The sequence below is a fragment of the Micrasema longulum genome, unplaced genomic scaffold (genome assembly GCF_059751315.1).
Source record: "Micrasema longulum isolate JH-2025_06_02 unplaced genomic scaffold, ASM5975131v1 h1tg000268l, whole genome shotgun sequence".
NCBI lineage: Eukaryota > Metazoa > Arthropoda > Insecta > Trichoptera > Brachycentridae > Micrasema > Micrasema longulum.
In genome coordinates this window covers 75,295-97,075 of record NW_028277472.1, presented here as the reverse complement: position 1 = coordinate 97,075, position 21,781 = coordinate 75,295, and the positions used below count along the sequence as shown (strand labels likewise).

General features: G+C 33.8%; 1 protein-coding gene across 1 annotated transcript; it reads right to left on the bottom strand.

The window, feature by feature from the left end:
- Positions 1–1,760: 1,760 nt before the first annotated feature.
- LOC148283037 (uncharacterized) lies at positions 1,761–17,623 on the bottom strand. The gene is made up of 2 exons (XM_088224143.1): positions 16,772–17,623; positions 1,761–1,838 (listed from the first exon to the last, which is right to left on the bottom strand). Exons 1-2 carry the CDS (start codon positions 17,621–17,623, stop codon positions 1,761–1,763), a joined length of 930 nt encoding a protein of 309 aa, XP_088080269.1.
- Between the last annotated feature and the right edge of the window lie 4,158 nt (positions 17,624–21,781).

The following is a 21,781-nucleotide window of genomic DNA, read 5'->3' as shown; positions in this document are numbered from 1 at the left end:
AAATCTGAATCTATTTTACACTTTACTTACTTTTGTTTTTGTCTCTTTCACACTAACACCTGCCATATAACAGCGTTTCTGTCTTCCTTGTGATGAGTTCTATCTTCGTGCTCTTTCTTATACATATGTGTTGCTGAATTAGCGGACACTCTTTTTTCGCGTAGCGAAGATAAATATTTTTTTGTATTAACATCCAGCATAGTTGTACAAAATTCACTTTCTAAATCCGGCGTGAAATCGTCCATTTGAGGATTACAAAAAATACGAATTCATCATTTTAAAAAATAAGAGAGATATATCAAGTCTTGTGTCCTATGTCGACTAGTGTGACATCACAGCCACACAAGAGTTAAAGTCAGCAGTCCACTCACTGCTGACTGTTCTTCGGCAGTGCGTGTCAGAACTACGGGACACGAATCTGATTAGGTAGAACGGATAGGAGCTGGCACGGCACAAAGATGCTTAGAGGTTTTTTGTGGATATCATATGCAACTGGAGAACGAACATGGAATGATGAGGATGAGTCTTAGCTTTCTTAGTAACAGTAAGTATGGATATAAAACTGCTTATAATTCCATTTACAAACCTCTCTATCCTGCAACTGACTGAATTATAGTAGGAAACTTATCTAACCAGAGGACACCCCTTATTATTCCCTGGAAATAAATATGTACGAATATATGAGTATGCTATAAATTTACGAATGAAAATTATAAAAATACGTACTATAATTTTATTGAGTCCACCACGCACGCCCACTGGAACTATGTAACTAGGCCATTAGACGTTATTGCATTTTTAAAAGTTTTTTTTTGTTGTTATTTTACTGCCGAAGCGGTTCTGTGTTTTTTTAGCCACTTAAAGTCATGACATAAATAAAACAGTGCATTAAAAAACACGTTTTATTTTATTAAAATTGTATTTGAAGAATTAACTTTGTGGTTACTCATTATGTAGTTAAAATAAAAACGCTTTATTCAACCATGAGTCGTTACCAAGCGTTTTTTTATTTGAAAAAAACCTCCCAAGGAGTTTTCGGAGAAAAACTCATTTAGGTACAATTGTAATATTGTAAAAACATTAATTTGTATTAAATAATACTTAAATTTTATTCAAAATACCTCTGAAAAAATTATATTTTAATTCGCAGTCCTGTTTCTGTAATAAATTTTTATTGTTTTTCGTATTTAATTTTGAATTATTTACACAATTAATTTATTGAACGACTTGCATTTAAAAAAATTCGTTTGCCTAAGCATATTTAAAAAGTGGTAGGTATTATACCTATATACAAAACATGTGCGTAATGCAAACCTATTTTGCATCAGTAATTTATTATGCGTGCGCTATAACTTATTGTTGAATAATTATGATTAAATCTGCCATTTCCGGAAGGAGGTACCCGGAATACCCAAGCTAAAATGCTTTTAATACAATTTCAAAATAAATATGCGTATTTCATTATCTATGTCATGGTATTGTTCATAAAACTGTTTCATAATATTGAGAATTTTTTGCGATATTCTTTATTTTTTTAATACTGTAACGAAAGAATGCAATATCTATATGACATTGCACTCATCTTGCTGCCACGTGCTTAATAACACTGATTTAACTCGTTAACGGGGGGTGGTACGGGGAGTTAGGAGGGGGAATGCATGTAAACTTTAACGCACGAAATCCGAATTTTTGTACTTATCGCTAGAAATAAGCGATAGCAAGAAGTACACGTGCAAACTGACCAACTTATCAAAGATCATTTAACTGTACAGCAAAAGATGAGCATCACTAAGGAGACTTATATCCTTAGATGCGGTGTGCGGAATGTGATGGACAAGCTGTACAGCGAAAGAACAATAATTGTTGTACAAATTATTGTAATGTTTGCTGTTTGCTCGGGAGAAAAGCAAAGACAAATAAAATAAATATTTTATAATTTTGGTATATTCTCAATAATATGAGGTAGGATTATGCAAAATATAAAATCAATATAATGAAAACAAAAAAGTTGTGACATGTCACTTGTCGCAGTGAAAATTGAAAAAATCAAAGTAGGTACCTAAATAAACTGTATGATATACTCTAAGACTGTATGACTATTTTTCATAATTTAATTACGAAAAAAAGGTTTGACATCTGTCAAATATTTTTTTATTATTCAGGTAGGCCAAATCACCATGGCAAGTTGCACAATTGAACAGCACGTTCAAATGATAAAATTAAATATCAAAATGAGTGTTCGTTAGTCCAAACGTTGCGCGCATTGCGCCCATTTTATGGTAGATGTGGTGGCCCTTCACAGTCAACTCTTCAACGTTTGATAGCCAAATTTTAGACGACCGGCTCGGTAATCAATCAGCCAACATCCGTACGTTCAAGGAACGCAAGATCGGCCGAGAACAAATTTAACCGTATGGACCCACACGACATGTGGTTCCAGCAGAATGGCGCTACGTGCCACACAGAGGACGCCACGATTGACATGTTGCATGAACAGTTTGAGGGTAAGGTTATCTCTCGCAGGAGTGATCTGAATTGGCCTCCAAGGTCATGCGATTTGACCCCGCTAGCCTTTTTTTGTAGGATTTCTTGAATTCACAGGTTTATGCAAATAAACCACAATTGACCGATGCTCTAAAGGTGAACATAACACAGGCCATCGCTTAAATTCAGCCGTATCTACGCTGTAAATTGGACCACTCGGATCCGTGCCACCGTAAGAAGCCGAGGTGGGCATTGAAACGATGTCATGTTTCACACTTAATGGCACATATGGGCCTTTAAAATAAATTTTAAAAATTGTAAATATCTCACACACAACTTGTTTTATTTCATTTTAACATCAACCCGCCCTTTTTGAAAAACTTCTAATATATTAGCATTTATACAAATATTGATGTGGGATTTTTTTTCTAATTTCTGGTAACCTGCTCCATGACGCATATTTTTGTCCACCAGATTGCAATATGAATTCCCGCCTAAAATGGCATTCACATTTGACTGTTTGACTGTAACGAGAGTATCCGATTCCTTGCGTTATTATTTCGATTATTTAAGGTCAAACGACAACTGACCTGTGACCAATTGCGTTAAAATTTATGCATTTTTTTTTTACTATAACTTTGATTTTTCATTTGATAAAATGGATTTTAGCAACTGGTATTTTTTCCCTTACTAATAAGAAAACCATTAGAACCAAATGTATGTTCAAACTAACATAGCAATAATTAACAAATTACAACAGGGATGGAGAATACCTTAAATAAGGGAATATGGAAGTCTAGGCATTTACAGGGCTAATGACCTGTCATTGGCTAATTAAGTGGCCACTTTACACACTGTGTAACATTTACCATTTTGCCAATGTTTGAACATCCATATTTCTTCAATTCTTCCATTTGTTGATTTTAGTGAAGTTAAAGAGCTGAAACCTTTATTGTTGTGAAGAGATTCATCTGACTGAATTATTTCACATACTAGGCAACGCCTGAAAACAATTTTTAAACTTCTTCTTGGACCAATTGATTTCATTACAATATTTGAGTTTGTCCAAGTGTTTGTAGACAAAATACTGGATTTGCCTAGACTTCCATATTCCCTTATTTAAGGTATTCTCCATCCCTGTTGTAATTTGTTAATCTTAATGACTCCTGAGGCGGTAAATTCCAGTGTTTTGTCTACAAACATTTGGACAAACTCAAATATTAAAGCAGTAATTTCCAAACTGCATGAAAATTTAAAATGAAAATTCTCTGTACATCAAATGTTTTTTACAACTGCCAGATAAATGTTGGTTAAATCTTTTATGAATTTATAGTTATTGTTTCATTTATAATTAAAGTTATTGGGCGGGCTATTGTTTTTTTTAATTCATCTATAAGTTTATTATATCTTTATCATTAAATTTATTGAGTTTTTGTTTCATTGTCAAACGAAATACAGTTAAAGTGCATTAAAATGTTTAATAAATCTTTGCTTATGTGTTTATACCTGACGACGAACCAAGTAAACATACAAATTTCATTTGTGTTAGTAGGCACACTTAAATATTTTGTTGGAAAACGTTTTTCCGTGTACACGTAAGCAAAGTTTATTTAAGATTTGAAGCAACTGCACTTGCTTATGTCGGAAAAAGCAATAAAAAGGATTATTTCTGCAGCAAAATTTGTGCCAATGCATATTGTTTGTTTATTCAAGGGCAGCGTAAACACAACGTTACGTAAACATAAAACAAACATCGACACGAAACATATATTGCAAAAAAGATATGCCATCATAAAAAGTGCGGACGTTTGGTATAATTAAATGCACGGTATAACACTTTCAGTTATACATAAAAAAAAATTAAAGCCTATAAGACTTTTACGTAAATGATAACACATTTTGTGTAATATAATTTGTATTGTGTAACTATAAATACAAACATATAAATAAACATAAATAGTTATTTGGTGATATTAAATAATTTTATGGGAACTCACCCGGAAACTAATGGCCATTGTGATCTAACCTATTTTTATTTTACGAAATGTTATTTTATATTTGTTTATAACCACTTACCGACTTTTCTGTGTCTACCGGTTTCAAGACGTACCCGTCTCTTTGTCAGGACACCAACATGCAAACCAGCATGCAAAACCCATTATACACCTTCATTATAGTTGTTTTACAAAAATATAAAACCAACGCGACATGCATTTTAATTAGCACATGCACCGATTAGGACAAACATGCACTGATTAAATGATGAAAATATTTTGTTGTTGAGAATTGATGAAAAAAGAAGAGGGGCTGGAGGGAGAGGCTAAGCTTAATAGGTTTAATAGGGTGACCATTACAGTGGAACATCGTATATAAATACATCGGACTATATTGGAAGTTTGTATGATTATTTATTAAATTGAATTCCATCAATAATCTCCAATTTAAGTAAAAAGAGCACTATAGACAGCTGCTGTAAAGGCAATAGCACCCTTAGATACCAGGAGTGGTATTCTGAACGCAAAAGCGCGAGTTGAAAACGCATTTTTAACGCGTATGTACGTACTAAATACACGCTAACAGAGCTATTTCTTTTGGCCCAACTCCGTTTAAATCACCATCCTAAGATAACTGAAGAAAATATTTTTTTTTACTCAACAGTTAATAGTAGTTTATAGTTCTCGCCGTCATTCTTGAGCTCCATTACCGTTTCTGTTTATAATGTTTACATAATATATTTTAATATATTTTCATATTATTCAACAAGTTTTGCTCGTAAATACACATTGAAGCTAAGTAATTTTCCTCTGTCACCTCCGACTGGGGTAGAAGTTCCCTTCATCATCAAATATAATATGGCATTTAAATAAATAATATTATTGACATTCCTAATGGATTGTTTTTCAGAATACCTAACTGGACGGCGCGGCAAGGCATAAACCAAAGCCACGTAGATCATTACATCACTTTATGGATTTTCTAGTCGTTGCATGCGGGTAATCGGTGAATTTAACGTCTGTCTGATTGATTAAGTGTAACATGAACTTTATTTTACTAAGCGGTTTAGAGCAATCATTGTTTAATCATTTGGAAATCAACCAGAGGTCATTTATTGTACATACTCCTGTTCTTCAGTCCTGGAAAATTTAATATTAACCTTCAGAAACAAATATTTTATTTACGGCGTAAGTTACATACATCATGTTTGTAGATTATGTATTTTATTTTAATATATATAAACAATTGAAATATGCCATTTAAAACGTACAAGTAAAACATTGGAATTCGAGTTCATTTTATTTGGAAGTAATAACGGATATTATAGATCGCGTAGCAGGACTGAAGTGGCAATAGGCAGGATAGGAAAAATTTTCCGGTTGATGCCGTCCATCAGTCAATAAATGCATTTGTAGTGTCTAGAGTCGATTACTGTAATGGTATCTACGCAGGTCTACCAATGAATAAAATGACTCGCCTACAGGCTGTATTAAATGCCGCAGCGAGACTTATATTTGGAATCTCTTAGTTCAGTCAAATCACTCCACTACTTCGGGTTTTACACTGACAACGTTTTCCACAGAGGGTGGAGTACAAACTCTGTTGGCTTATGAATAAGTCACTGCACAACTCTGTTCCAGAATATCTAAGGGAACTCTGCATTCCAGATGAACTAGCTGACAGACGTCTTTCGCTTAGATCAGCTACATCTACGTTGTAAGGAAAAGTTATTATACCTCTACGCAAACAGCGCCTTAAATTCGGCGAACGCGCATTTGCGGTCGCAGGCCCTACGGCATGGAATGCTCTCCCAGCAGAGGTCCAAAACTGTGAGAGTGAATTGATGTTTCGGAATAAACTTAAAACCCACTTGTTCTCTAAATCATTCGAATAAATTCTTAGCATGTGGTGACAAAGTACATTATTTTTCTTAAATTAAAAAGTTAAAATTAAATTTATATCTTTAGATAATCACTCTGTAAAGCGCTTATATGTGTAATATTACGAAAATGGCGCTATATAAATTGTCCATAATAATAATAATAATGTTGCGAGACAAGACCTCACAGGATGGACCCCTAAAATTTTAAGATGGAGACCTTGAGAGAATAAACAAGACGTCGGATGACCTCAAAAAAGATGGTCCGACGACATAGCTGCTGTAGGAGGTAAAAATTGACTGCAAGTAGCAACTGACCGAGAAAAATGTAAGAATATCAAAATACCAAAATCTGCAATAAAATTATAGGCCAATATGTTTTCAATTGGTGATACCCAAATTTCTTTAAATTATAGTCTTGGATAATTTTAGTATTCATTTGTGCAGCGTGATTTTTCATTAAAACAACACGGTTTTGTTTCAAATAGATCCACTTAAACAAACTTGTATTTTTATGAAATTTTTCATAAAAGTCCACCACTCACCAAAATACAGAATTCTTTTGAAATTACTCAAAAAATTACATCAGAACTGTCATTTTTATTCGTACCAAGTTTTGGTCGGTTTTTTTGCGATTATACTATATGACATTAGTAGCGTGTTTGCTAATTTTGACAGCATTTTATTTTTTATTGGAAATATGGTCATAAATTTCAACCATTACTATTAGATGTGGTACGATTTAGGCTCTGGTACGATATAAGGAACTTTTCCGTACATAAAAACGTTACAATCCTAAACTAGATAATTCTTTGAATAATTATGAGTATTTTCGCCAAACCCAAGTACCGACACAAATGATTTCGATATTTTCCCCTATTTAATCACTCTTTCTATGCGTACTTTCCAATTTAATATTCGATATGAAATATTTGATTGGGGTTGGATTTCCAACATTGAATAGAAACCGTTTTATATCATAAAATTGAAGCGGCGGTTCTCGGATTATCTTTCCAAAGCCGGATTACGAATTTAATATGAGATTCCCACAATATGATGGAACAAAAAATAGATACAAAATACTCGCATCGGATGATTCTTAGTAAAAAGGAATGTTTTCGTTCAAAAATTATTTACTCTTGAAAATAGAGAAAATACTTATTCTTCTTCTTGCGGTGCCTTATCAGGTACCCCCGGCGTTGGCGATCACTACAGCCAAAACGTCTCGGTTTTGCGCTACTCCGCATCCAGGATATCTGCTTATTAGGTGTATACCCGATTCCTTAAAAAAAATGTAATCAGGGTCGATTTCCGTTGCCTTTCCAGGTAGATTTATCTGTTGGGATTACCTTCTCTTAGCTGGTTGGTTCTGGTTTAGAGGCGCCAGAAACTCGCCTTTCGTCATCTTACTATCTACTGTTATGTGTTGTTTTTACGCCCATGAGGCTTTTACATACATGGAATTTATTTAAAACATGAGTAAATAAACAACATAAAAATTTTAAAATACACTATACAGCAATAAAAGATAAAACAGTGTTTAGAAGTAAAGATGGTATAAAATTGAAAATAAAAAGATGAGTGAATAAACAACATAATTTTCAAAATTACTATTTAAAGAAATGAAATATAGAACAGTGTTAAGAAGTATGGTTGGTTTTTAAAAAATAAAAATAAAAATTAAAAAAGAAGCTGTAGAAGCCATATATTAAAAATAAAAAAACATATAAACAAATAAAATACAAACATCTGAAAGAAATGCAGTTTAAGGGTTGGTTTAAATAATAAAACAATTCAATATAAACAGAATATTAAGTTCTATTTGATATGGAACATATACTTTGATTTTTAAAATCTTATCAAGAAAATAGAAAAATAAAAATTTAAGAATATAAATTATATGTGTACTAATTATATAAAGTAATCGTTTCTTAATCTACGTGTATTTTTCAAATAAATTATTCGCTACACTATTTTTATGTGCAGTTATTCTTATTTTAAAATAAAATTTACATTAAATCGTTAAATATTTTTAGAGCCATCACATTATTTTGCTTTTTACCAAAGAAGGTTGATACAAGTAGAACAATACATTTTAATTGTGCTTTGCGTGTTGCTTTATGTACATAACACTTATACGACAAAATATATGAGTAAAATTTTCGGTTTTCTTACCGGATTTCTAATTCTTAAAATACTTCCACTACAAATTATTGAGTATTTTAATAATTTCATTGTTTTTCACAGAAATTAAACATTATCAACATTATTATATAAATAAATTAAATAAATAATTTTTGTAATTCTGATCAAAACCTCGCGCTTTTAAAATTCAAATAAAATAGGAATTAGCATTTAAAAAACGTATGTTAATTTGACATCCTCCACGACTTATTGGTAATTCAGATTGTTAACGTGAATTAGCAACCCGGAATGCAAAACGGCATGAAAATTATATTTAAACGCAAAGCATGTCCTTTTATAATGCATATTTTATTTTATTACAGAAACAAAATACGAATGATGCTAAAATGTTCAAATTTGGAATAACCAGTGAACGGTTACATAGCTTTTACGGCATCATCGAAAGTCTTAAGGGTTATCTGTCAGGAACAATATCCAAAAGTTTAATGAAGATTCATTTGTTTATTAAATATATATATAATTCTTCTGTACGTGTGATGTCACTGAACTCCTCCTAAACAGCTAAACTGATTTACGTGCGGTTTTCAGCGAAATGTAGATCTTTGCTCTGCGCGTGTTTGTAGATATTAAAATTTTCGATCGAATCTGTAAAAATAAATAAAAAGGATACACCTTTTTTTATCGACCTACCAGGGTTGCATTTGACGAGAATGCATATAAAAAAAGTTGAAGGATGTTGTTTTTTTGTGTTTAAAATTAGGTTGTTTTTTAATTTTAACAGTCGCTTTTTATGGATACTTATCAGATTATTTTCTTACAGTTCTTATAACTTCTTCCCATTTATTTCTGTTAACTGGATTTTTGGTAATATTAAAATAATATTAACTGGCATTCAATACATTTTCGCTAATCGCATTCATGAATAAAGTGCACCTCCGTTGGCGAGAGCCGAGTTTGACATTTGCAGAAAGAATTCTATATTTGAAAATGAATTCTTTTATGTAAGAAGGTACCTACTTAAATGAATTATTTGAATATTAATAATTTTCTTGCGGCTACAGAGCACATGGACGATTGGGATTTTAGCTCCTCGTGTCCAATTATAATATATTTCAACAATGTTTTGAGTAAGTGTAGTTTTTGAAAAGGGAATATGAGAGCCTAGGCATTTACAGGGCTTATGATCTGACATTTACCATTCTGCCTATGTTTGAATAACCATATTTCCTTAACTCTTCTATATGTTGAATGTAGACGCCCATAGGGAGTATACATAAAGTAAATAAATAAGGAAATAAAATAAATTAATCAATTATTACTGGTTTATTAGTTTTATTTATGTTATAAAATTAATCACTTCTGTTGATATGACATGGTAAATGAAATAATTTACATTAAAAATAAACAAAGTGTTCTTTATTTAAAAGATTCCCATGGCACCTTCGTGCTGATTCAATGAGTGTTTTAATGTCACTAACAAATTCAGTAGTCGTTTTGCTGTCGTGAAAAGTTTTCTCACTCTCTGTTCGAATATAATTATAACGTCTGTTTACAATGCATCTCTTTATTCGCATTTACACGGAAAACAATTCCATAACATGGCCGACTGCCAAAGAAGAGGTCTATTGTCTATTGCATCGTAAAAATAGCAAATAAAGAAAGATGTTATCAGCTTGAGTTAGCACGGCCGAGTACTCAACCACCCTGGGTGTACGTGATTTTTCAATGTATGTACAAATGTGCAATGTTCGTGGGAAATTTCGCTTCCGAGCCTTATGTTTTCCGCGATTATTTTTAGTCTCCGGAAAACAAAACTGGTCCTTATACACTACCCAACCCAACCCGGCAATTCTTTGCTATTGCTAGATTTGAGTACAAACTTGTATTTATATATTAAGTGAACACAATCGAAAGTTTAATATTCAATTATTGTATCTACTCCAAATTAGATATTTATTTATTTTATTTCATTAACATAAACGGCAAATCTGCCTTTTACAAACATTTATAATATTAACATATTTAGCATAATATTTTTTTCCTTTTTTTTCAAAAACATGAATATTAAAAACAAGATTTATAAAAAAAAAAAATATAACCAAAAATAATACAAGATTTATATTTCAAAAAATAACCTAAAAATTATACAGCATATTCAGTAGACAGTTTAAATAATAAAACATTCTACAGTAAAACAACAAAAAAAATCATAAGTACTGTTTCACACAGCTAGGCAAAGTGAACAAAAAACTGTATATGAAATGCATGAATAAATAAATATAATTACCATTCACCATCTTTGAAAAAGTTCAAAAGGTTTGTTCTATAAGAACAATGCCCTACACTAAATATATCAGATACGTGGGAATAACTATTGCCGAGTTCATGAAGTCTATTTAATACGGCATTACAAGTATACACTGTCCGTGAATTGTTGCTACAAAACGGTGGCACCTGTCTAGTCATTCTTCAAGGCACCCTGAAGTTGGTGAGAGATTATTGAGATTGTTGACGTATTCATGATTATTTTTGTGTCTCGGATTACATAAATTGCGAGGACAGAGAATTTTGATAAATAGATATTTGAACATTGTTTTCCTGTCACTGTCTTGCAGATGCCTCTCCGATACTGCATATTTTTGTTTGAATAGACAAAATCGACGTTTCGTTGTTCCGTTTTCCGCACCTCAAAACTGAACCGATCTTGTCAACACAGACAGAGTATCAGGGCCTCGATTATGATGGGAAGATAAAGACGTCATCCCTTCACCTTGACGGTATAATTGAAGATAAATTTCCTCTAGCGATTATAAAGATATAATATCGACCCCCCACCTTAAAATTTTGGGTAGGTACATCGATATGAATCAACGGTAAGCGTACGTCACGGTACACATATCTACGCTCTAAAATGATATAGCTTCAGTTTGAACGTCACAGTTAAAGATAAAAGTCTCCCGACCGACTACAAAGGTACCCCCACCATCAAGTTTTGGTGTAGGTACATCATTTTATACCGATGAATCTAGGACCTCTCGATACGTTTATCTACGCATTAAAAGTGTCAAAAATTTTGTTCCACCGAGCAATTTTTTCTTTTATTATCATTTGTTAAAAATTTTAATCGTTTTGAAGTTGGCACTTTTTTTCTTAAAATTCTATTAAAAATATGAGAGAGAAATAAGTAAGTTTTGAAGTCAAATTAAATTCCGACATAACTGTCACTTTAATAAAACGAACGCTTAAATGTGAAAAATATGTCGCTAGGTTCTCTCCTATTAACAAAAAAGAGTATCTATACGTCAGACACAGATTATATGCGTCAGAAAGTTACCACTCTAAAAAATAATTTAGTTATTATATTTTTTCCATCTGTTTTACTATCTTTCCGAGCGCATGTATCGAGACGTTATAGGAGCTGGCTTTGTGGTCTATCGGTACAGATCGGTAGATACATACAGACGATCGCTAAGCGTACCGTCTAGGCGATTTCCAAAAGTCATGCAAAATTCATGTTCAAGCGAGCATTTTTTGCTTGAATTTTGATTTATTGTAGTTTATAATCGCTTTGAAGTGAGCACTTTTTACTAAAGAAGCCTATTTAAAATATAAATAAGAATTATTTTTAATGTTAATGACGATAAGAACGCGTGCTTATTGTTTGCGGTCACTCCATTGGCGTGTTTCGATCATATGATGTCGATATAACAAGTAGGTAGAACATACCGAGGTAAGATATATATAGTACAGAAGTTAAGTATACCGTCTCGATATATACAGATGACGATAGCGTTCATAATCGTGACACAGAATAAAATTTTCTGAATCGGTTTGCCGGGATCAGCTCAAATTGAATAAATACGATGTTTTAAATATAAAAAAATTAAAAAAAACATTTTTGTTTGAACCATTTTTTTAGGTGACTTTTGACAGTAAATCTTGAAGACTTTATTTTATTTATTTGGTAGCTATGAAGGAAGCAGATGTGAGAGTTCTCTCATTACTTATTAATGTCTAAAACGTTTTCTCCATTCTTCATACATCGCATGTCATTACGAAACTTCCTTCACATTTCACCGTTATATTATTGATAGAAAAGTTATTTTCACGTTGTTTTAATTTCATAAAATTAGGTTGGATGTCCCTAATAATACATTTGGTTGAATTTAATAACAAACTTATCACTGAATTACCAAGTTTTACTTTGCATCCTAGGAAATAAAATATAACTGAAAAATCTATAATCATTCACTATTCATTAATTTGTAAAAGGTATTTCGGCCATTTACATAGTCCCAATCAAAACTAGCTCCCTCGGTATATTTGAAACTCTTAATGAAAAATCTATAAAACAACTTTATGTAAAAGCTCTGTTACTATACGCACGTAAACATTATTCTCTACCTTCCGTTACAAATACAAAAGTTACTAGATACTTCACCCTGATGCTGCAAAAAAATAAATACAACCTTCGGTCGAAGAGGATTGGCCTACTACTCGGTTAAAGTGTACAATCTACTTCCATTATCCATAAGGACAATATGTAAGTTCTCAGAATATAAAATTGCTATTAAGAAATGGATAGTGGAGTTGGGTTGCACACGGATCGATGAGTGGATCAAGACAAATAGATAAAATGCGTGTACTGTTTATGAAATTTGTTCTATCGGTCTATATAAATAGGTTATGTTTTTTATGATAATTTTAGTTAAAATTGTTTATTATGTGATAATTATGTGATAATTATAATTAGGTTAATTGGATTAATTACGCTTTTTTATTGTGATTGTCATATTAACTTTGTTAAATAGCTAATTTAAGGCATGTTTCACATTTTGTAAAATGATTACCTCGGTACGGGACACCCCACCCCACATTATTCTGTATAAAAAAAGAATACAAACAATGTTAAAGTATAAATAAATAAGTGAATATGTGTTTATAAAATAATAATACGATATGAGATATAATAACCTCCACATATTATATAAAACATATTTTGTATTTAGCTGTTTTTGATATAATGTCAGTAAAAGAACCAACTTAGTGTAATGACACAAATCACAGCTATTCTTAACTGACCGATTGAAGTTGATTTCCTCTTTCTGCTAAGAATATATTGGTAACATTGTTTTTCTACAACTAACTCAACTACTTGAGCAGTGATAAATAAAATATATCCAAATGTGAGACATATTTAATGCCAGTTTTTCTGTATTTCATTAATAGGTGAATTATATTGAGTTCGAGACTTTTGACAAAAAAATACAGTAAACGCTCTGCTCAACCTAGGCGGCAGATATAGATAATTCAATTTCAATAAATCGGGGATATCAAATACTGTTTTTTTTATGGTGCATACGACTCTTTATTGATATACCGATCGCAGAGTATCTCGATCATCAAGGCAAAATGATTAGTCCTGTGCTCAGGAGCAGAGACTATAAACTATTACAGAAAAATACCTTTTAAATAAATATTTATTGTCAACTAGGTTGGAAATTGAACTTGAGATCGAGTCCGTAGAGAAACCGTAAGAGTAAAGGAGTTGGTCACGGATGTATGTTGTCACTTTTACCATGAATATGTAATGAGAATAGATAGGAGAACTGGGACAAGGGTATCTCTATTCATGGAAGACGAATATCAAATTTAAGATACGCCGATGACCCTACTCTCCTTGCCAATAATGCAGATGACATAAACAAACTTCTATCTTTACTTAAAAAAACGAGCAATCATTTAGGACATATTACAACGGAGATGAAGAACATTTAAGAGAAGGTAATATAGAAGTCTAGGCATCTACCGGGCTTATAACCTGTCAATGGCTGGTTTAAGTAGCCACTTTACACACTGTGTAACATTGACCATTCTGCCCATATTTGAACATTTATATTCCTTCAATTCTTTCATCTGTTGATGTTTGTGAAGTTAAGGTTAAGATGTTTGTGAAGGTCAAAGGTCCTGTAGATGCCTAGACTTCTATATTACCTTATTTTAAATGTTCTTCATCTCTGTTGTAATATGTTAATATAAACAGCTCCCCGGTGAGTTGAATCCAGTCCTTGTCTACAAAAATTTGGACAAACTCAAAATATTATTAATAATTTTGGACTCAGCAGAGAAAATATCGAAATTATAATTTTTGACCAGAGAAATGAGAAAAGACGGGAAATAACTCAAATGGAAAATTGCGAAGTCCTTAAAATATATATTCATCTGGGCTCAATGGTAATAAACAGAAGAAGATGCAATACATAAATCAAGAGAAGAAATGCTTTGGCTCAATCTGTAAAAATGAAAATTACTAAAACTCTTATTTATCCGATATTCTTGTAAGCCGCAAAAAAATGGACCTTAAGAGAAAGAGGAAAAAAGACAGACGCATTCGAAATGTGGTGCTGACGTTGAGATCATGGAGAGCCCATAAGACTTATGTGAATTTGGTATTGAACAGCGTTTTACTTACTCGTTTACTGTGCAAATCCGTGTTCCGGGTACTTCGGCCACGTTACGAGGCGAAGGGGCAACTTGAAAGAAGCAACTGGCGTCTGTTCAGGAGACCTCTAGAAACGTTGAGGACAGAAGCTGATGGAAACGGATCCTAATGACGTCGTTCCCTCCTGCTGGTTCGACAATGACTGTTCTGTCAAGAGCAAACAACTAAGAAGAATACAAAAAATGGGATTCCCAATTTTTAAATACTCAAAAAAAGTGAAAATGGTAAATAGTGTAAAAAATTGGATAAACCGAAATATTAATGAATATATAGTTGTGATAAAATGTATGCAAGAAAAGCGATTTGCTTGTGAATGTTAATAAATCGAAAGTAATGGTTTTTGAAAGGGATGAAAATACAACTAAATTTGAGGTCAGTGTGAACGGAGATATTCTGAATCAGGTAGAAGAATTTATGTATCTGGGAAGAATGTTTACTAGGGTTTTAGGGATGGAAAGACCGAGTAAGATATTGAAAGGAGGGTGAGTTCTAGCAGAGAGAAACTAGCAGAGAGAAACTAGCAGTTCACAATGGAGTTCTAGTGCCAACTCTAATGTATGGGAGCGAAGTATGGAATCGGAAAAATGATAACGAAAGTAGGTTGAATGCTGTCGAAATGCAATCCCTCGGGCAAATGTGTGGTAAAACGATGTATGATAGGTGCACAAATGTCGATATCCGTGAACTGTGTAAGGCTAAGATATGCATTATCGACAGAATCAAGAAAGGAGTGCTGCGTTGGTTTGGACATGTAGAGTGAACCGACAGCGAACGAACGGCTTAAAGAATCTACGATGCGAATGTTGATGGATGCAGAAAACGAAGAGGACCGAGAAAGACATGGCCCGATCAAGTCTATCAAATACTTGAAGATGGACATGTCAAAAGTAAAAATAATCGGCGTGCGTGCATGAGAAGATGTATGAATGTAGAGGAAGCGAGGTATGTATGCAAAGATAGAGTGATATGGCTTTCTAACCTATTTGCCTACCCCTACGGGGAAACGGCGTGATGGTTTGCTTGTTTATTTGTTTGTTTTTGAATTCTAACCTTCTGAAATCTTCGCAGTCCTAATCCTAGGGATTTTTTAAATTTTTTTTATAAAGGAGTTGCTTTATTATTTACCTTGCTTATAATATACAAGGTTTATATTTCAAAAGTGGATTTTTCTGCAATTAAATTTCTTTAAATTTATCTAAACTGTTGGGATCAGAAGGGATATACTAATGTTGGCCAATCAGGAACTTCTCAGAATTTGCTTATATGGAGAGGAAACCACTCAAAACTCTTCAGGAGAAGCCGGCCTGTTGGCAGTAGTCAACAGGCCTTCCGTTCCACTAGAGGAGTGTTTGGCATTTTCTTCCCTACTTTGGTTTATTTTACCAATAGCCGGCACTATATTGATCATATAATACTACCTCTCGTGTGAGTTCTTTATAACCTATCTCCGATGGGATGTCGCATAGATCTTCATCCAAGCTTCTGCATCGCGCCTCCAGCTGTTGTCTTTGAAAGCTGAAAAGGGGGCAATGCATCAACAAGTAAGGGACATCTTGAGGAGTTTCATCGTCGCATGGGCAGCTGTCGATTTCGGAGAGCTTGAAGCGATGCAGGTAGCTCATAAACCCACCATGACCCGTAAGTATCTGGGTGAGCTCGTAGCCAGCATTCTGCATTCTCCTGAAATCATAGGCATGGAAAATGGTAGAGAAAAACATTTTAGTTATACTTCCGGTAGGTTCACTTAAATAACAATCGTTCCAGACTTGAAGGGTTCTGCTTCTTATTTTCCTTTTGGCAAAGCTGAGCGGGAAATCGGCAAAATCGGGGGCTGTCTTCTTGAGTGTAGCTTCCCGAGCCTTTTTGTCAGCCTTTTTGTTGCCAAGGATTCCGCAGTGTCCCCGTATCCAGCCGATGTACACGTCCTGGTGTCTGCATCGAAGCTTCTGGATATCTGTTCTAATGTTCATTACAATAGGGTTGACCGAATTTCGGTCAGTTATTGCATGGACGCCAGATTTGCAATCTGTCAGGATCGTTATTTTCTTCCATCTGTTTGGTGGTTTCTTCAAAACATAGACCAGGGCTTCTCTGATCGCAAAGAGTTCCGCCTGAAACACGGAGCAGAAATCGCCGAGTTTCAACTTTCTCGATGGCAGTTCTCTGACGCCATCGTAAGGTACAAACGCTGCACCCACTTTGCCGTCCAAGAGACTGCCATCTGTGTAGATCCTCAACTCTTCCTGCGCCGTTCCAGCCAGAACCTGATTATCATAGCCGTGATCTATCGGATAGCGCTCCGCCGGATGAGGAAGTGAGAAATAGTCTCCCACTCCCTGGTAAAATCTGTCCTGTGGCAAGTCTTGCAAAGTGAGGCTCTTCTTCACCTCATATGCTTCTGCAAGCTCCCTGATCCTCAAATCGAGTGGCATGAATCCACTTAAAACCTGTGCTGATACCAAGGAGATTGCTCTGTATCCCTTGCATGACCTGATGGCTATTTGTCGTTGGATGGAGTTCAATTTCTTCCGATTGACTTTCCTGTTGACCGCGTCCACCCACACGCTTGAGGCGTACGTAATCAGAGCCTCTACAGCGCCAACGTAGATTTGCTGCATAACCTCCGGCGATGCACCCCATGTGGGTTTGGCGGCTCTCACAAGTTTGTTTGTAATCCTAGGGATTTAAGGGAGTAATCCTAGGGTCTCTATTTTCTGCAGCCCTCTTCAGCTCGACATATGAGGCACAGTTTAAATCTTCGCACACTTGCTCCAAATACTCCCGTCAGGGGCACCCTCTATAATTTGTCCCCTCAGCCATTCCCTCTTTGATGTCGTGCAGGAGATCCTCATGGCGCATAATGTGGCTGATCCATCGGGCTCGCCTATGTTAGATATTGTGACTATATTTGGTCATCATTTAATAAAAGGTGTCAGGCGGATGCTGTATATACGGATTTTCAGAAGGCTTTTGATAAATTTAACGACCACACATTAGTTTTTTATTTATTTATTTTATTTATTAACAACATATTCATTTAACGTACGGGTATATTGAGATACAAATCCCAACTCCATGGAACCAAAGTCCTGAGTTGAATTGGAACGAATAAAATAAATAAAAACTTTTACAGTCAATATCGCCATATTTACTACATGTAAGCGCAACATCAATAAAAAAAAATGGCAAATCAAATATAAAAAAGATATATGAAAAATATATTTGAAAAAATAAAATTGAAATAAAACAAATTCAAAAACAAAAGTCTTTAAGCATTATATTTAAAAACAAAATCCAGATTGTATGCACAAATAAATTTTAATCAACACCATTAACTCTTTCATCTAGTGTTCCACAGGAACCATTATTGTTTTTGCTTTTTAAAAGTGATCTTGTTTCCGTGTTAGAACGAGGTGTTGAAAATATTTGTTAAAATATATAAAATAAAAAGTTTTTTTTTTCGGAGAAATAAGTTTTTATAACCAGATAGTTCCTTCTTTTACTATGAACAGGCTGGGCGCGCTTTCAGTATAATATTTTTTTATGTTTTTTTTTTTTTTACGTGTTTTATAAGTTAAATTTTTTTGCAAAAGGAATACATGATTAGTCGAAAGTGCACATAAAGAAAACGAAACGAATACCTCATCAGAAAATTTGCTTGGTGTGAGATTAAAATATATTAAGTTAAAGTACAATACATATATATGTTTAAAAAAAATGTTTATTCAAAAATATGTTTTTTTTACCTTATTATGAATATTTTTAGAATGCAACATAATTATCAATAGTAAAATATAATAGTGATTTACGCATTTCATTTCATTTGTTTGCACCACAACAGGCCAGGAGGCCCAATTACAGTGGTGAAATACATCACAGAACAACCAGGCTTGAGAAAAATCACATTTTAATTTTTGTGTTCTCACCGGGAATCGAACCCGGAACCTTCCGTGCGTGAGTCAAGCGTCTTGACCACTACACCACGGAGGCCGCCAAATTGCATAATCAATTATATGGACGATTTGCCATTGGATTGAAGCCCCGGGTTGGATTCCTGGGATAGTCGGCATGAAATATTTGCTTAAAGGATCGTATTACACTGCAATAATTTATCGTTCATAAACTAGAACAGGAAGCGTGAGACTGATCGTTTTACTTTATTATAAATGATCGCGATTAGTTGCATTCATTTTACCCAACAGCGCTCTGTATACCACCAGGTGCGGATAAGGCTTTGATGATGACAATTTTCATAAAAACTACGTTCGGAATCAATAGTGTGTCACTGACGTTTAATTTCAAATATATAGAAAACATGTTTGAATACACAAAAAAACGCTTTGGTGTTCTATCCTCTCTGCCTACCTTTTTGTAGAAATATCATGATGATAATATCTTAAATAAGTTGATTGAGACGTATTTTGTTATGGCAGGCATTCGAAGATATTATTAAATATTGATGTTTTTAATAAGCAAAAACTTTGTCATGCAGTTATTAAAAAACATCGGGAAATGAATGATAACTGTTGAATTTTTGAAAATTAGAATTTTCATAATTCAATATTTTTTTTAACTGCCCATACTGAGCTTTTCAAGTGATTCAACTCTGTCTGTCTTCAGCCACCGTCGTCCAATTTGCCAAAAAAAAAAAAAAAAAACTGCGCTGCATCCTTTCTCAGTGTACCCTCCCATCTCAGCCTGGGTCTTACCACTAATCTCTTACCACCCGGGTGTCTACCTATGAATCTTTTAGGAACACGTGAATCAAGCATTTGCTGCTCATATCGGGGCCATCTCAATCTAACCCCCTTTCATATGTGCAGAGATGATCGGGGCCTGGTATATATTGTACAGTTCTTTGTTATACCGAATATGCCACTGATTATTCTCTCTCACTGATCCGCAGATTCTTCGGAGTACTTTTCGTTCAAAAGTGTCCAGCATTTTAGCCATCTTCACTGTAAGTGTTAGCGCTGACACCCATGTGCCAATACAGTACGTATGATTCTTTTGTAAATGGTAATTTTGGTTTTTCTGTGGACGTTACATGATTTTAAATCTAGTAACGAAGAAAAGTATGTTATTTTGGCTGCTGTGAGTCTTTTTCTGTTTTTTGCTGGATCCTCATTGTTCTCTGTTATACTGAAGCCCAGGTAGGTGAATTGCTTGAACACTTCAAAGGAGTAATTATCTTCATTTTGAACACAGCCTATTGCTCTGTGTGGTGGGTTTCTGCTCTGTGCCATCATTTTCATTTTCTTAACATTGATTTGCAGTCCTACATCTTGTGCATCTGTTTCAAAGGGATCAAAGACCTCTTTAATGGCTGCAATTGATCTCCTGATAATGTTGATATCATTCGCATATACGACAAGTTGGCTACTTTTATAAGAAATATTGGAGCTAGTGTCTATCAGAGTTCTTTTTATGACATGTTCTAGTACAATATTAAAAAGAATTGGGGCCAGGCCGTCTCCCTCTTTTAATCTCTGGGATAATTCAAATTCTTCCGTTAGTTCTCCGTCTATTTTGATCGGACATCTTCAGTCTGACATGGTTGATTTGACAAGTCTAATCAGTTTTGGAAGGATTGGAAGTAAACAGCAAATATGTTTATTGTATATTGTATATCGTATGGACACTCCCGATCATAAACTGTACATAAAAATTATATGCCTCTATGGTTTTCGCATTTAATTTATCAACTTTCTTGTGGATATTATACTTATTTGCCACTCCTCTCGTAGTTTTGTAGGGTCCATATCTTTAAAATCAAATTATGAAATCGATTCCTTATTAGGTGCTGATTTCCACATTTAAACAACTCGGCAGGTATATTGTCTTTACCATGTGCTTTATTTTTTAGTCTTTTTAGTGCTGCTTTTATCTCGGACATCGTTGGCGGGTTCGTCGGTTTTTCATCATTTGAATAGATAGAAATGTCAGTAGGTTGGCTTCTTAGATCACAATTAGTGCTATGAAGTCTTCGGAAGTAGTTTTTCCACACTGACTTAATTAGTTCTTTATCAGATACAATTGTTCCGTCAGAGTCCCTACATACTTGTATTCGGTTTGAAACCCTTCTTTAAGAAATTTACTTCTTTATATGCCTCTCTGGTGTTATCATCAGCGAAGTCTTGTTCCATTTATATTTTATATTTTTTAGAAAATAATGTATTATTATACCTAAACTATTATTAGTTATTCACGTGTTTACATTCATACATATTATATACACATACATTGTATGTACGGGGAAACAGCGTGACGGTTCACGTTTTGTTTCAAAATGATAAACGAGTTTATTTAAATAAGTAATCTTTTACATTTAATAAATGTTTTGATCGACTACAAAAAACACCTACATCTTGCGAAGCTACCAAGGGTCTGTTTTACAGATTTTGGCAAGTAATAATAAAATTTAATAGTCATTAACCGGCAATATACGTCCGCTGGTTTGTTAAAAATTAAAGTTATTTAAATCGCTGAGATAATTTATTAGTTTATTAAACAGCATGCATCAATACATGGAGCGTAATAACAGCATTTCAAGAATATTTTAATTATTAAATAAGCTTTGGAACTAGATTTTTCACTGCTATAAACACCGATTCCCAGCACTTTGCAGGTGTTTCAATTATAATTATAGGAATATGTTGTATGCATTTGTGTCATTTTTTCTGTTATTTATTAATTTTTCAAAGCCAGACTCAAACTGATTCAACAAATTAACAAATATTTTGTTAATTTAAGTAAATATTGCGTTTGCCCGAAGG

What these genes read in the sequence shown, in the direction of transcription:
- LOC148283037 (XM_088224143.1), bottom strand. Translation starts at nt 17,623, where the DNA reads ATGCAGCAAATCTACGTTGGCGCTGTAGAGGCTCTGATTACGTACGCC. An exon ending in TAAGAAGCAGAACCCTTCAA is followed by an intron (nt 1,839 to 16,771) that starts GTCTGGAACGAT and finishes TTCGCTGTACAG; the next exon opens with CTTGTCCATCACATTCCGCA.